At 40.0% G+C, this 15,912-nt stretch overlaps 3 protein-coding genes across 3 annotated transcripts; 2 read left to right on the top strand and 1 right to left on the bottom strand.

The window, feature by feature from the left end:
* Positions 1 to 4,599: 4,599 nt before the first annotated feature.
* FOBCDRAFT_186973 (uncharacterized protein) lies at positions 4,600 to 6,280 on the top strand. The gene is made up of 2 exons (XM_054706365.2): positions 4,600 to 4,997; positions 5,050 to 6,280. Exons 1-2 carry the CDS (start codon positions 4,887 to 4,889, stop codon positions 6,244 to 6,246), a joined length of 1,308 nt encoding a protein of 435 aa, XP_054562340.1. The 5' UTR covers positions 4,600 to 4,886; the 3' UTR covers positions 6,247 to 6,280.
* Positions 6,281 to 8,286: 2,006 nt separating this feature from the next.
* On the top strand, positions 8,287 to 9,571 carry FOBCDRAFT_228626 (uncharacterized protein). The gene is made up of 3 exons (XM_059609783.1): positions 8,287 to 8,740; positions 8,885 to 9,119; positions 9,251 to 9,571. The coding sequence occupies exons 1-3, from the start codon at positions 8,652 to 8,654 to the stop codon at positions 9,329 to 9,331; spliced, it is 405 nt and encodes a 134-aa protein (XP_059467697.1). The 5' UTR covers positions 8,287 to 8,651; the 3' UTR covers positions 9,332 to 9,571.
* A 5,386-nt stretch (positions 9,572 to 14,957) lies between these two features.
* Positions 14,958 to 15,290, bottom strand: FOBCDRAFT_142173 (uncharacterized protein; the record flags this gene model as incomplete). The annotated part of the gene is made up of 1 exon (XM_059608138.1): positions 14,958 to 15,290. One exon carries the CDS (start codon positions 15,288 to 15,290, stop codon positions 14,958 to 14,960), a length of 333 nt encoding a protein of 110 aa, XP_059467698.1.
* Positions 15,291 to 15,912: the final 622 nt, after the last annotated feature.

Here is a 15,912-nt window from a genome sequence, read left to right on the forward strand (position 1 = left end):
ACCGGCAACGAACCCCGACAAATCACAGGACCAGAGGTATACGAAGCAGAAGAAATCAGGAAGATGCGCAAAGAAAACGGCAGAAAGGAATACTTGGTGAAATGGAAAAACTACCCAGAAAGCGAGAATACGTGGGAACCAACTAAGCACCTTGTTGGTGCCCAGCGGCTCCTGAAGAACTTTCACCAAAATCAAACAAAGGCGATGCGTTCAGAAAATCATCCCCCAAACCAAGAGAAGACCAGTCAACATCATTAGGAACATGATCCACCTGGAGATCACGCACCACGGCATCTTCATGAGCATCCAACATGGACAAGATACCATCCTCCTTCTCGACTTCTTGGAGACCACGGCGAGTGGCCTCAGAACGTTTCTCCTTCACCCTAGCACGAATCTTCCGGATACGAGACAGACGCCCAGCAGCCGCAGCAAGACGAGATTGCAAGGCCGCCATTTCCTCATGAAGCTTCAAAAGGTCATCGCTCGCTTCATCCTCATCCACCTCCAGTTTCTTCTCCTGCTTCATAAGGGAAGATACTAAAAGCAATCAGCGACAAACAAGAAAACACAGAAAAGAACTCACGAGAGGACGCCACCCGCGTACCATCACAAGGTTTTCTCTTGCGCACACATTCGCTACAACGACTGGAATCGGGAGACATCAAACATTTGTCCCCATTACCTGCCCTAAAACAACGGGTGCACGGCATATCCGCTTGCTCGCCGGACAACGCAACGGACTCAGCAAGTTTGGCAACGTCACGCTCCTTTTTTAATTTTTCTAACTCACGTTCCGCGTGGGTCTTGCGAGAATACTGTTTGGAGACACGGTCAGACATTTCGCGACATGATGATGAAAGGTTTAGGTTAGAACGCACCAAGTGAAATTCGGGATGGACAGGGTATGCAGGTCTCGAGGACGAGGCCCAACGGAGGGGAGAGATCGTGTTACGACCCCAGCGGTTACGTCACGTGTACCCCACAATTTCACTCCTTTCAAGAACCAATCACGATGCAACCATGCAGGGACGACCAGCGTAGGGACGCCGTCGTCCCATGGAACGAAGCGTCCCAAGGACGACAGCGTCCGCACATATCGTCGTCCTCACATCACACACAGTAGTATATAGAACACATTCATTTGCACTTTCATAGAACTTAGCTCACCAGCTATCAATAAAGCATCTTTACATCAATAAGCCTAACACGCATTACTTGATCATTAAGAAACGTGACACTTCGCATCGCTCAGCATCACGCCCTACGTTATCTGCAAACATAAACCTAGTACGGACTAGTTTACCTGTTTGGAAACCCAACCGTCACAAGATTATAATAGTTCCTAAAGTATTATAATCCTATTTATAAGGTAATCTAGCTTTAATTAATTTATAGCCGTTTAAGGGGCTAATATCTTATATAAACTTTTATAGGGTATATATAATATAACTGCTAGGGTTATAATACTTAGCAGCTTCCATAGCCAAAGAGATCCCTATAGGCCTAGCTAGGTTAGTCTGGAATACCTCTAGAAGGTCTTCTTAGACCTCTTATAGGCTATTTTAGCCTTATACCTCTTTCTTTACCTTTTCTTTAGCTTTCCCTGGCTAAATCTCTCTCTATTAGCTTTTCTAGTTATATCTCCCTTTATTACCTTTTTAGGCTATATCTCTTATTTTAGCTTATTTCCCTATTTATCTCTTTTTATCTCTCTTTACCTTTTTCTTTATCTCTTATTACCTTTCTTTTTATCTCCTTTATTTCTTATTTTCTTACTTATATTCCTATTTCCTTATTATTTTCTTCTAGAAAAATCTCTACTCCTTTTTATTAGCTATATCTTAGTTAAAAAGAAAACACCAAGGCAAAAATAGCTTAGATAGTTAATACTAACCCTATCCTAACCCTAACCCTAATATAACTACTAATACTTATATACTTTATTTAATATTCTTTCTTATTAGAGGGGTTTTTTCTTTTATCCTTCTTTGGCTTAATAAGCTAAGTAATTTCTTTAATAAAATAATATATTTATTAATATTATTTTTTATATTCTACTATTAAATATTAAAATTATAATAATAATATAAAGTAAAATAAGATACCTAATACTTAATTTATACTATAGCTAAGGGCTAAGAGATATTAAATAATAAATTCTTTAGTCTTATAAATATTATAGCTTTCCTATAAGAGTTTTAATTAATTATAAGTTACCTTAAGCACTAAGCTAGCAGGCAGAGGAAATTAGGGAAAACATCTTAACTTATATATTAAATAAGGAAAGAAGTAACTCTAATAAACCTTAATGCATAGTTATAATTTTTATATAATTATTATATATTATATAATATCTCTAGACTTAGTATTCTTAGACTAGATATAACTTTACTCCTAACCCTAGTATCCTAGTTAATTTATTAGCAGGGTTAAATAAAGTAAGATTTATATATTTAGTTATTTAATATTGTATTAGTTTAGTAGGTTAACTATTTAGTTAAATATAATACTATTAGTCTTTAGTATTAGTAAAATAAAGGATAGATATACTAATAAAGGATAATATAATTTTAGATATTATAATATCTAGCTTATGCAAGGTACTATAGTTTAATTAAGCTATATATACTTATATATTCTTAGACCTTTATTTATATTAATATTATATAATTACTATTAGTATTATAAGTAATAAAAGCTAGATTCTAGCTAATATCTTTTCTAATTTCCTTCTCTGTATTTATAATAATAATTCTTAAAGCTAGGTCTTATTTAGATAATTATTAAAATAAAATATAAAATATTCTAGCACTAAGAAAAGTAAATATTAAGAGTATTATCTATAATTACTTATAGTAAGGTTAGCTAAGATTAAGTAATAAAGATATATATTTAGTTATTCTTAATAGGATTAGCTATAATAGTAAGCTACTTATAGGGTTATAATAGTATATACTAGGCAATTAATAGGGGGGCATAACGAATTGATACGCGGGCATGATCCTTAGGGGGGCATGACTTTTATGGCCTCTGATTTATCTAAAAAAAAATTATTAATATTAGCAGAATTCTGCTAGAACCTCCTTAGTACCTCGAGCCTTGCTCTCCTTTAACAGCTGGTGCGATACGACTAAGCTCTCTCCATTCCTATCTACTATGTCTCCTAACCCTCAATGATTAGGATCTTCATTTTATCCCGATCCGAGTCTCCTTCCGGCTCATAGAGAAATCTAAGACGTGGAACCCGCAGTCCTAGTCCTAGCGATTAATCACGCCGCCGAAAACAACAGTTACAGGAGCTAATAAGCTGGCTGAAGCCCACTGTTACCACCGAATAGACCTCCCTCAGCGAGCAGTGTTAGGAAATAAGTATCGGCCTATACTATGCAACCTAGCGTTCAGAGACGGAGGAGTTAATAGGAGCTGCATAGCAGCAACGAGGAGATTCTTCCTTCTATAGTAGTAAGAGTAAATAAGTAGATAACTGCCTTTGAGGGCATAAGGGAATTAGATTTTTCCTTTATTGAGAATAAGGCTTTGTTGCCTAATACCTGAATATAAGCCTGTCTAAGCACTCCCTTAACCTGATTGCTGCTGTAGTAATAATAGATCTGGGCTTATTAAGCGAGCTGGCTTTACTGCCTTTGCACAGAGGTATTTATAGGTCTAGAAGAATTTGGCCTAATCAGGTATTACAAAAAGTCATGCCCCCCTAAGGATTATGCCTGTATATTAATTTGTTATGCCCCCCTATTAATTGCTATATACTAAGTAATATTTAAGTCTAGAGTTAGAAAACCTCTAAGAAAGGGAAAAAAAGTATAAAGAAATATATAATATAGATCTAAAATATCTAAAATAAGTAATAGTAATTAAATTATATTCTAGGCTATTATTAAATATAACTTATATATTATCTTTTATAGTAGCAGATTTATTATAGATTTTTATCTATAGTATTAACCTATAACTAAAATCTCACTAAGATATTTATAACCATCTTAACCCTGCCCCTACTTATCACACTAATATTACTTAGTATTATATAATATAATCTAAATAAGAGCTATTAATATATAATAATTAGTTCTTAATTATAAATAAACTAAGCTATACTAGGTTTCTTATTAGCAGATTATATAAGGCATAATACTAAGCTTATTAAAGTATTATAGCTTTTAATAATAAATATAATATATATTAGGCTTAATTAATATAAAGAAATTTTATTAATAGCTAGTAAGCTAGAATTTATAAAAGTATAAATAAATATATTTTATATACTAATAGTAGTTATATAGGAGTAATATAATATAAAGTTATTATTAATCCTAGAATAATGCAGTCCTAGAGCGCTATCCTTCTTATACTTATTGGTCCCGTTCTGGTTGGTTATTAAGGTGGAGTTTTTATGGGGTACATATGATATAACCGCTGGGATCATAATACTCTTACCATATTAATGCATATAGATAGAAAGTGTAGAATCTATGGGTGATTTTTCGGAAGAATATCGGCAAAAATCAAGAGTGGTCTAGGTTGGCATGGATGAAAATTAAATAATGCGACGCGTTTTCGTTTAACCTTGGTACAGTAAGTTCAGTGGATTGCTTGAATTATCATCTCCAATCAGCAGAGATTTCACCCTCGTAGTACCTCGTTTAAGTCCTCAACCTCGTTTAGATCTCGTTTAGATCTCGTTCAACTCGTTCATCCTGAATCTTGACTCCGCCTCAGTGTAATTGCACCTTCGTTCCATCCGTCGCAAACAAATTTTCTTTTTCCGTTCGTTTACCTACACAAATGGGATCCAAAAGTCAAAATTTAAGCAGGCAATCTCGTTCAGCTACCAGCCTTGCCTCGCGGCTCTGTTATTGGTCGTCATGGATTCCGAGGTTCATGACGTCGTTACAGTGAGAAGTGGATCGAAGCCCAGAAGGCCACACAAGAAAGCAAAGACAGGGTGTCTCGATTGCAGAAGACGGCGCGTCAAGGTTAGTGGCTCGTATGTGGCGGTGTCAATCTTGGAACTGATTGGTGCTACAGTGTACCGAGGAGAAGCCTGAATGTCGAGCTTGTCGTCGTCGTGGAGTTGAATGCGAATACCCTTCGTTTCAAGGGATAGCATTTGCATCACCAGCTACGCAACATGGCGACGAAACCTCACCCGAGTCAACTTCCTCGCAACCTCTGAGGCGGTCCCAGAGAATTGCACCTATTCCAAGTCTGGTGTTAAGTGCATATCAATCAGTTCTTGGAGTACAGCCACGCGACAGACCATCTGTTACCTATGCAGTAGAGGACATAGCTCTGCTTCACCATTGGACAGTCTCAACTAGTCTCGATGTTTACAAGAACTCGGCTTTATCGGTTATCTGTCAGGTCATATTCCCCAAGATCGCATTTAGGCATCCATTTGTGATGCAAGCTCTCCTTGGTCTGGCTGCACTGCACATCGCATATCTCGAGCCTCAAGAGAGGTTGAGGTATACAGCAGAAGCAGCAAGCTACCATAGTCAAGGCCTGCAGGGCTTTAATGAGGCTATTCCACAGTCCAGTGAGGAGATGGCTGATGCATTATTCGTCTGGTCATCTCTTAACTTTCTGTACGTATTTGCGGCATCAGGCCGACTGGGCGAAGGCCTTTGGGATGAATCGAGCTGGGGCGGTCGCAAAGATCGCATCTTGGGGTCGGGATGGGTTCCCATGCTTCGAGGTGTCCAGACCGTACTGACACCGTATTTCTATCACCTGGCAGACGGTCAGTTAAAAGAAGCCCTAAATCTTGGGAATTGGGAGGATATGGATCCGGATCTGATAGATGATGTGAACGACATGCTCTTCTGTCAGACGAGGGAAGTCTGGAAGGATAATCCTGATGCATCGATATACGAAGAAACTTTACATGTACTTAGGAAAATCAGGATGTTCATGGCACAGTTCTCAACTATGGAGGCAGAAACCCCTGGGAATTCGGTATTCAACAGGACCTGGCAAGGAGCCTTCCTCTTTGTACCCTTCGCGCCAGAGCGATACTTTACGCTGCTGCATCAGAGACAACCGCCGGCCCTTGTTTTATATGCTTATTACGGTGCTTTGCTGCATTTAGTCAATGATTCCTGGTTCATGGAAGGATGGGGATATGATATTGTTGGAGTGGTAGATGATCTGCTTGGCTCTTATTGGGAACGTTGGATGTCATGGCCACTGGAAGCAGTTGGTTTACGGATGGCGGACAGGTAGAGTTCAACCCGAGAGTGAGAGTATTCTAATGAATGATTTGATGATATAAATCAGAACTACTGGTATTCTAGTGCAACGCTGGCGTCTGAGTTTCTCTCGTTGTCCTGCATTATCTGTTTGAATGTCCCACTTTACTACCCTCTCAACAGGGTACCTCTTTCAGAGTCCTGCCAACATAGATGTATGATTCCGGATCGGAATGCTTCCGGTATTTTGGAGTTTAGGCAACCTCGGTGAATGCGTGCATGCTGTAGCCTTTACCAGCGCCCCTACCATCCAAAATGGCGGTAATCTCAGATGGATGGGACCAGTTGAATAAGATCATGGCGCCAGTCAATTTGGGGATGTGAGCAGTGTGATGTAGCGATTTGTAACTCGAGAGATTGCTGGTACTTCTATCATAGGCTAAATTAGGGGGGGCAATAAGTATCTTTGTACTGACGCATTTTAATTGGCTGTAACCCCCTGCCGTGACCTGGTGGGAGGTTCAACACAACTCAAGGGATACTGATTTAGGTGGTGTTTTGATGAAAATGCGTCTCGAGCTGAACTTTTCGTACCCCGCACGTACTTTTGTGATTACCTAAGGGCTGTGGGGCTCGTGGCGTCTGACAGGTGGGCGTCCCCTCCAAGGGTACAATATGATTGGCTCAACATATCGTGCATGATGACAAATAATCCCCACATCATCGACCAAAAAGGCTTCCAGAATCAGTACAATGCCACTAACAATTAAGAAACGTTTACAGCAATATCATACTGTTACTATATAACGAAGCTTGCTATTCTAATTAAATAACTACAATCAGAAAATAGCTACAGCTATTTTCAGTTGGGCTATATAAGAATTTCGAGTGAGGAATCGTTATGCATCTATGTTATTCTCAAGCTTCTTGAGAAAGGCGAAGAAATTCGTCGCTATAGCGGTAATAAGAAAAAGGCAATTGATAGGGGTGCCAACCCATTTTGATACGGGTGCCGCACTTTTAGCGCTTCTCATTGGCCCAAATCTCAGGTGTTAGTGCACCGGTACGTACCAAATTCTGCCGCACTTTTTGCCAGTTGGCCACCAAAGCTTCGTATCGCTTAAAAGCAAATGTGTTGATTGATTGTTGTTCTTCGTACGGGGTATTCCATTCCGCAGAGTTATTTAAGCATACAGCTAGATTACTAATGCAGTTGTTTCCTGACGCCGTGAAGATCATGCTTACCCTGCGACGCTTCGACCAGTCGTCGTCAATTCGCGTCGCGTCTTCACCTTCCTTTGTCATCACACTTTCTTGGCATACAAATGTTAAGAAAGTGGCCCTGTCTACACGTAAATCCTTAACAAGTGCACAACAAACATTCCAATCTGCGCTTTGCGCAGTCGCAAGCCGCGGCGATGGCTTCGTCTTCAACGATCCCACCCGCTGCCTTGGATCCCTTCGATCTAGGGATCCACACTCCCATCAACCTGAACCGGGGAGCCCGTGCAGCCCTCTTACAGAACAGTCCGGTAGTCGTCAACGGCACTATTGGTGTTTCACCTGCTCCCGGCCGGATGGCTCAGTAGGCGGGTTTGAGCAGGTGACACCGTCCTGCAACGTCCGGCGCAGCTGAACGCCATATAACGTTAGCCACGTGTCGCACAATGGATTGAAGGTTGGGTCATTCAGAATGAGCAGCAGTAGTGAGTTGATTGATTCTATCTTCTGTGTGGGGTATTCCATCCCACAGGTTTTACTGTAAATCACCCAGCTTGATTACTAAGGGCTGTTGTTCCTGAGGCTCGTTGAGACCATGCCCGGCCTGCGACACAATGGTACAGGGAAGCCTTGATGCCGGAGATGGAGGAAGGGTCCCCACATGGCGTAATCTAACAAATGACTATGCACTCATAAAGTCACGTGCCTGCTAGTTGTTACCTCTTCGCTCGCTCGCTTGCTTTGTGCCGTAGGGTACGCAGGATCTTCACGGCTTCGGGAAATAACTGTATTAGTAATCTAGCTATATGCTTTAAGTAACTCTGCGGGATGGAATACCCCGCACGAGACAACTGAACAATCAATCAATACATTTTTGCTGCTGCTCATCACATTCGCTTTAACCCTTTTAAGCACGCTAAGTGCGATACTTTGCCTTGCACTTTCCACTTCGAACACAGTAGAGCCCTATTATGAGCCTGGCGCAGCTATCCCTTTTACTTAGCAATCCTACCTGACTCACAAGCTGCGCCTGGCTACAGGGGCCCTTTCAGCTGCTAACGCCTCCCTTCCCCACACAATAAATCCCGCAAAGATGTTGATGCCCAAGTTGTCAGTGATGACAATCCGTTTGTCGTCCCGACGCATCGATCCGAACAGAAGCCATCTCGCTGATACCGTCATATCTCGCAAGGCCAAGGTGCCCTCTTCAAAGTGAAGATGGCGCCTCGCTGGTTTAGGAAAGTCGAATCCAAGGCCAAAAAGCTGTTGTCTCCTTCGGCTCCTTCACCATCACCTTCGCCGACACCGTCTCAGCCTGCATCTGAACCAGCAGCTCGACCAATATCTCAGCCAACGCCTTCTCTACCTACCTCGACGGATTCCGAAACCTCACCGCTGCCGAATCTATAGGAGCGACTTTGGAACCAGGCCTACGACGAGCTCAAAGCGAGCGAGCCCAAACTAGTCGAAGTATACGAGAAGATCCTATCAGTTAGACTTTACCGAAAGGACCTGAGCTCTGTTACTTGCGAATTAACCGAAAATAAAATAGAGGGGGCTCGTAAGACAAGATGCTGCCAAATACAGCAGTTAGTCCGGGATGGACTAGACCGGATGCAGAAAGCAGCGTCCATTAAGCAAGGAATCAACGAAGGCTTGCAAGCAGTGCAAGCGGTGAGGGGGATAGTAGATAAGGCGATATAGGCCGCACCGGAAGCCGCCATCGCCTGGGTTGGCGTCTGCCTTAGACTAGAGGTGTGTGATCTGCTTTCCTAACCGAAGAGAACGGTGGATGATCGCCTTCTAACAGTTGCTAGATCCTTTTGAACCCTGTCACCGAGGCATGCTGTAATTATAATGGCATTGCCTATGTCCTGTTGAGAATAGAGTGGTACTAGAACCTGGTGTCCCTACTCCTCGATAAGAATAAGGCAGAGTAATCTTCTGTAAGGCTATAAGTCTAACTAGAGAAGCATATTATGCAGCTATATAAGAAACTTCTCTTATATTAAGTAAAAAGCATCTGCCTTTACCACCATAACTAGGCTGCCATGGTCTTAAGGGATGTATTCTGACTAGATAACTAGGCTAGCCAGCTTAATAATATCTAGAAAGCCGAGGCTGCTATTGGAACCAACTGTGGTTAATATAATAATAAATAGAGTAAGATCTATCTCCGGAAACTCACTAATACCATAAGCGCTCTAAAGATAAATCTCTAAGATATCTATTTAGCTATCTAGGATTAAATATAATAGCAAGAGAAGAGATATTAAGACGCTAAGTATAAGAAATATATGCAGGATCTGCATATAACTGACCTACGCGAGGATAAGAAGCAAATCCAAGTCACGAAGGGTGGCCTGCTCAGGGACTCTTATCGCTGGATTCTTAACCATACTAAATTCTAGTAATTTCGCAATAATCTGCAGAGCCGGCTGCTCTGGATCAAGGGTAACCCTAGCAAAGGCAAGACCATGCTCCTATGCAGTATTATTAACAAGCTAGAGGAGGGATCTAATTATTTTCTTTCCTATTTCTTCTGCCAGGCCACTAAGACTTAACTAAGTAATATATTATCTATGCTGTATGGCCTTACCTATCTCCTTATTATCTAGCAACTATCGCTTATCTTATACCTCTGGTCTAAGCATGATGTTATAGGCAAGAAACTCTTCTAGGGCATAAATATCTAGGTATCTCTAGTTAAGATACTTATAGATATACTAAAGGACCTAACTTTAAAAGATATACTCTTAGTTATTAACGCCCTTAATAAGTATATTACTAATCAAACCTAGCTTCTTAATTTTATTATCTAATTATTATCTAGTCCTTTATCTTGCATTAAGTAGATTATATTTAGTTGCAACTGGCCAGATATTAAGGATAAACTTAACACTGCAAAGCAGAAGGTTAGGTTGCCCCTCGAGTTAAACAAGGACTTAATCTCTAAAGCTATTAATATATATATTAGATATAAGATGGATTAATTAGTATGCTATAAGAAATACAATAAGGAAACAAGGGATACTATTAAGGATTACTTAACCTCTAATGCTAATAATATATTTCTCTGGGTAGCCTTAGTCTATTAAGTGCTTATAGATCCTAAGGTCTAAAAACGGCATATACTTAACATATTAAAGTTATTCCCTTTAGGACTTAATTCGCTTTATAACTAAATAATAAGGCATATTAGTAATTTAAAGGATATAAACCTTTGCAAAGAAGTCCTAGCTATTACTTTAATTATATACTAACTTATAACCTTAGATAAGTTAAAGGTTCTTATTAAGTTACTTAAGGACCTTAACTAAGATAACTTAGAAGAAATTATTAAATCTTATAGTTCTTTTCTAACTCTTTAAAAAGGTATTATTTATTTTATATATTAATTAACTAAGGATTTCCTATTAAATAAGGCATTTAACTAAATCTTACCCTTTGGCGCTATATATTAGCACTATGCTATCTTTATAAGGTTACTAGAGGCTTTCTTAGAGACTCTTAAATATAATATTTACAAACTAGGCATCCTAGGACTTCTTATTAACTAGGTCTTATTACTTAACCCTGACCTATTAGCTTTAATATAATATTCTTATATCTTCTAGGTAGACTATCTTAATAACTTGGAATCCCTGGTAAAAATAAGGGACAAAGACCTATAGGACGCAGTAACTATCTATAACTTCCTTTAAAAGAAGTATTTATATTAGTTAAAATATCCTAGTTTATTATATAATATATTAGCGGGGGTTATAGCAGTGTAAAAGCTTAAAGCTTTAATAGTAGTAAGTTATTATAAAGGTATATATAAATTAAATAGTCTAATATATTAGCAGAAATCCAAGGAAGTATAATAATTAACTGAACTACTTTGCAATACATACTGCTTTATTCTTTCTTATAAGCAGGCCATAGAGATTGCTCTATTATAGGTCTATATATTAGCACTCGTATTTAGTCTTACCTGCAGCCTAATCAGAGAGCTCTTCGAAAAAGATAAGCCAAACTAGATTACGCTAAAGCCGAGCGTGGAATCAGACTGGAATGCATGCCTGCAGACACTCAAGGGCCATTATAGTTCGGTGACCTCGGTGACCTCGGTGGCCTTCTCAGCAGATAGCCAGCAGGTCGCGTCGGGCTCGAATGATAAGAAGGTCAAGGCCTGGGATATGCCAACGGGTGCATGCGTATAGACGTTTGAGGGCTATAACGATTCGGTAAACTTAGTAGCCTTCTTAGCGGATGGCCAGCAGGTTGCATTAGGCTTAAATAATAAGATAGTTAAGATCTGGGATATGGCAACCAGTACATATATATATACGCTCAGGGTTAGCCAGGTAATTACCTATCTTTTATCCGATCTAAGGATAAACTCTCTTCTCTCTACTGATATTAGACTTCTGAATCTAGATCTCCCGGTTCTACTGCCTGCCATCGATAATAGGTCAACTAATGCAATTTTATGGAGTGTTTGCCACTCTGGCTAGGATATAAGCACCGACAGTATATAGATTATAAGGGATAGAAAGGGGATGCTTTGGCTACCTCCTAAGTATCAAGTAATAAAATCAGCTGTGGTGGGACCAATGGTCGCTATCAGCTGTCATTCAGGTCGTGTACTCGTGATAAAGTTCTCTTAGAGTGGAGGCAGGCCTAATGACCTCTGGGTTACAAGCAGCCCTTTTCCGGCTCTCAGTGATCCACATAAAATAAAGCATTAACCAAACGAAAATTCCATCCACAGAATGTCCCAGTCTTCCAATGTAAAAGAAACCACATATCACATGATTGCCGGCTCGAGGCAGTTCGCGTTTGGTCTAGAAGGCAAGAACGTCTTAATTCGTTCCTACATCCTTATTGTTCGTCCCATTTTCACTACATCATTATTCCAGCTCTAGATTCAAGTCAAAGAGGACTTTGACGCGTCTTCATTGGGCTATTACCCCTGTTTTCCTCTTTTACTTGAAAGGGGCTACTTAATGAAAGTGCCGTGACTCTACTTTCAGTCATGGCAGGGGCGCTTAATCGTCCCATTGGCGCTCTACTTCTGACCCTGGATAATTCTCTTAGAGTTTGAGGCGGTAGCTTAAAGCTTCGCGATATATGTAAAGTTTGATTACGGAATTCTATGCGAACAACGCGTCTTTAACGCGCGCTCTTAGGACAGGTCCAAACTTCGTGAAGACAATAGCCCTTAGTGTTCTTTAAGATTCTAAAGGCAACTTTCAGTGAATGAAGAATAAGTTTTAAGCTGTGAAACGTGATGGAGATGCCAGAATTGCACCTGGAGAGCAGTCCCCATAGCCGTGCTGGAGTTATTAACCTAAACGAGATGACACCATGGCTCTGATATACTTGCTGGCCTGACCTATTCCGGAATCGATTACTTGAAGTTATTAGCATAATAGCATAATAGCCTGACTTCGTCTAAGGCTAAGATTATCTGCTTGGCTAATGGAAAAGAAATTCGGTTGAGAGCTCTGCTGAGGCCGAAGCTTAGCTGCGTATCTTACTCCTAGGTGTTGATATTATGTTTAATTATATAATAGCTATAATGGCCTAGTCCTACACACACACACACACACACACACAAGTCTATTACTCCCGGTAGGCCATTGCCCAGAGGGCTCTATAAGTTAAAAATAAATACATCTCGCTAGTTGTTGCCTTGATCTCGCCAAGCCCATGCGGTTCTTATCTTATTCTTTCCAGCCTAGTCATCGCTTATCCCCTTAATCCCTGTAATTATTAGTAATAGCAGGTCAACTTAAAGCCTAATTCCTCTAAGTGTTCAGTTTCCTATCTTCGGCGGCTGAAGCGGTGCCTGCTTCTGGTTGCACGGGGCAGTCGTTAGTAGGTATAAGTTTATGGTCGATAGGTTAGTAGTGATGTTGTTGTCATCTTTGTTCCAGGTGACCTGTGGCGATCGCGAAACGGATTGTGGCTCGTACTGCTTCCATGTTTGGTGTCCACTTTTGTCCCCCAAATGAAAGGAGAGGTTGCCGCGCTTTTCCTCTACACATTGAAGCATCATCTCCTACTCTTCTATTCCTAATTGTCGTGTACCCCTAATTGTCGCCTACCCCTATCTACTTCTCAAGCACCTGTCTATCTCCGGTTTATTCCCTTTCAATCCATACTATGGCGACTGATTTATCCCATTTCAATCGACGATCTGCACGCGCGTCACACATGTATAAGCGCGTATTCCAGAGCTAGGCAGCAAAAGGAAAGTAACGTGCTGTAATGCAGCCATTATTCCCTTCTTCCTTTTTGTTCTCAATTTCTAGTCAAGTAAACTAAAGTATTCAATGTTAAACATAACAGCAGAAAAGAAACTCTCCTACAGAGTATACACCTATACTAAGATCCATCTCCTGGTTTTACCTATAACAGCAACTAATTCAATGTATTTGACTCTAGATATATACGAGGGGGGTTATAATAGATCTTTTAATAGGAACGAAGCCTAACTGGCAAATTCCATATATTATCTGCTTTATAAACTATAATCACAGTCCCCGTGGTGCTTTTCATAGCATAGACCATTATATATAATTATCAAATAGGCAGCCAGTATAATTAGGTCAAGGATTAGGTGCAACAATTTACATCAGTCTTAGTTAACAGGCAAGGCTACAGCGGTAAGTAAAATAGGGCTTATCCCTCAACGCTCTACTACTTTAAAGAGTTGCTTTCCATACCTATGAGAATAGAACGGAATACATAATGAATTCATGTTCTATATAAGCTACCAAAAGCCTAGCCAAGGATCAATTTCAGAATTTTACGCAATCATATTACAGAAGCGCTATTCAATACATAATTATCGTTATTGGTCAAGTTCACCGCAGCAATTCACGGCTTGGTCCGGCTTTTAAGCCCTTTCCCTCCTGCCCTTAACTCATTCTATATTAGTTTATAACTTAATTGCCTTTACTATTTATCTTCTACTCTCCCTAAAGACTAAATCTCTGAAGCTATAGGGTATGTAGCTAGTTATACCAGCTTTAATAATAAGGCATCAGTCTGTATAAATGCCTAAATAATCTCTTCCTAGTATTATTTCATATTAGGAGTTGGAATACCAAAGAATTTATAAATTAGAATTTTTAGGTTAATAAATACAATTTAGGACGATAATATGTTCTTGAACTTATATAGTGTACAATGATAAGCACATTCTCATTCTGACATAGCCCGAGATCTATTTATGCTCCTCTTTAATAATTAAGGCTTCTAATAATTCACATAAAGACATCTGCCCTCGGAAAACTGCTTAATAGTTATCCGACCTTGTCTCAAAAGTTGGTCCCATACTTTGAATCTTCTGCAATCTGTCTGTATAAGTGTTATTCCAATAATCAATAAACTCTTATGCTTCTTTATATGTTCTAAACGATTTGTGGCAAGCAAAAGAAACTTATTTTACGGCCTCTTTGGCTCCTCCGGGTCCACTAATCCTGTTAGCAATTACTGAAAACACACACCTAACAAAGGAAACACCTACTCCTAGAATAGATAAATACCAGGCTTGGGACCATTAGCGACGGCATAATGGTTATATGGGTCAGGCAAGGGTGCCGTTTCGTCTGTTCCATCGTCGATCAATTGTTCGATATAGTCTACTCCTATTAGTTCCATATATATTCGTGCTTTATGAATTGTGTAGAAGCCCCTATGCTTAGAAGGACTCGCGGGTATGCATCTGCCCTGAGAGCCGTTAATCAACTTGTCTTGGGAGTTATCCTTGAGTAAATGGTACCAAGATGAGAAGATAGTAGGCTTGTTAATATGCCCTTTAATGACTGCATAATACTTTTTACTCTTCTTAGGGTTCCCCATGTTTCCAGATTAAAGTAAAATGGAGGCAATAAAATAGAACCATTAGGTTAGTTATCGAGAAGATAGCCATAATAAGGTGTAAAGTAATGCTTGCTATGGCTAATAGACACGAAGACAAAATGGGGCATGACGGTGACCACCGGTGGTTTGAGGTAAATCTTATAGTCCGTAAGGCATTACTCCTGGCTTAAAACTGATAACGTTTAATAAGAGGGGAGTTCACACCAGGCTTAGGCATCAAGGCAGATAGGCACAATAAGCTGACAGCCGTAAATCAGGCTGATTTGGTGAACAAGGGAAGGAGGGCGAGAGGAAACATGGGAACCAATGGACTACAAGCAAATAGGCTCAAAGTATCGAATCAATTGGAGATTTTGAACCAATCAACAGTTTGTTAAGGATTGGGTGTACTAATGGCGCCGCCAACTCTGTTTGATTAGCCATCGATGTCTAACAATTAATATCACCCCACCTGTGCTTACCACCTCCGAAATGCAGGTGCCTTTGTTGCTTGCTGGCTTATGGTTCGCACACAGATAAATAAGGCTCTGCACTGCAATGGGTTATTGAACGGCTGCACATGTTTCTTCCACACGATTTAACGAATAATTTACTCCTTAAA

This window comes from Fusarium oxysporum, chromosome VIII, assembly GCF_013085055.1.
Source record: "Fusarium oxysporum Fo47 chromosome VIII, complete sequence".
Classification (NCBI taxonomy): Eukaryota; Fungi; Ascomycota; class Sordariomycetes; order Hypocreales; family Nectriaceae; genus Fusarium; species Fusarium oxysporum.

Excerpts from the sequence above, each read along its gene's own strand:
- FOBCDRAFT_186973 (XM_054706365.2), top strand. The coding sequence starts at position 4,887 with ATGGATTCCGAGGTTCATGACGTCGTTACAGTGAGAAGTGGATCGAAG. Across the intron at positions 4,998-5,049 it reads GCAGAAGACGGCGCGTCAAG|TGTACCGAGGAGAAGCCTGA; the intron begins GTTAGTGGCTCG and ends TTGGTGCTACAG.
- FOBCDRAFT_228626 (XM_059609783.1), top strand. The coding sequence starts at position 8,652 with ATGGCGCCTCGCTGGTTTAGGAAAGTCGAATCCAAGGCCAAAAAGCTG. Across the intron at positions 8,741-8,884 it reads CCATCACCTTCGCCGACACC|CGAGCCCAAACTAGTCGAAG; the intron begins GTCTCAGCCTGC and ends GCTCAAAGCGAG. Across the intron at positions 9,120-9,250 it reads TGCAAGCGGTGAGGGGGATA|ATCCTTTTGAACCCTGTCAC; the intron begins GTAGATAAGGCG and ends AACAGTTGCTAG.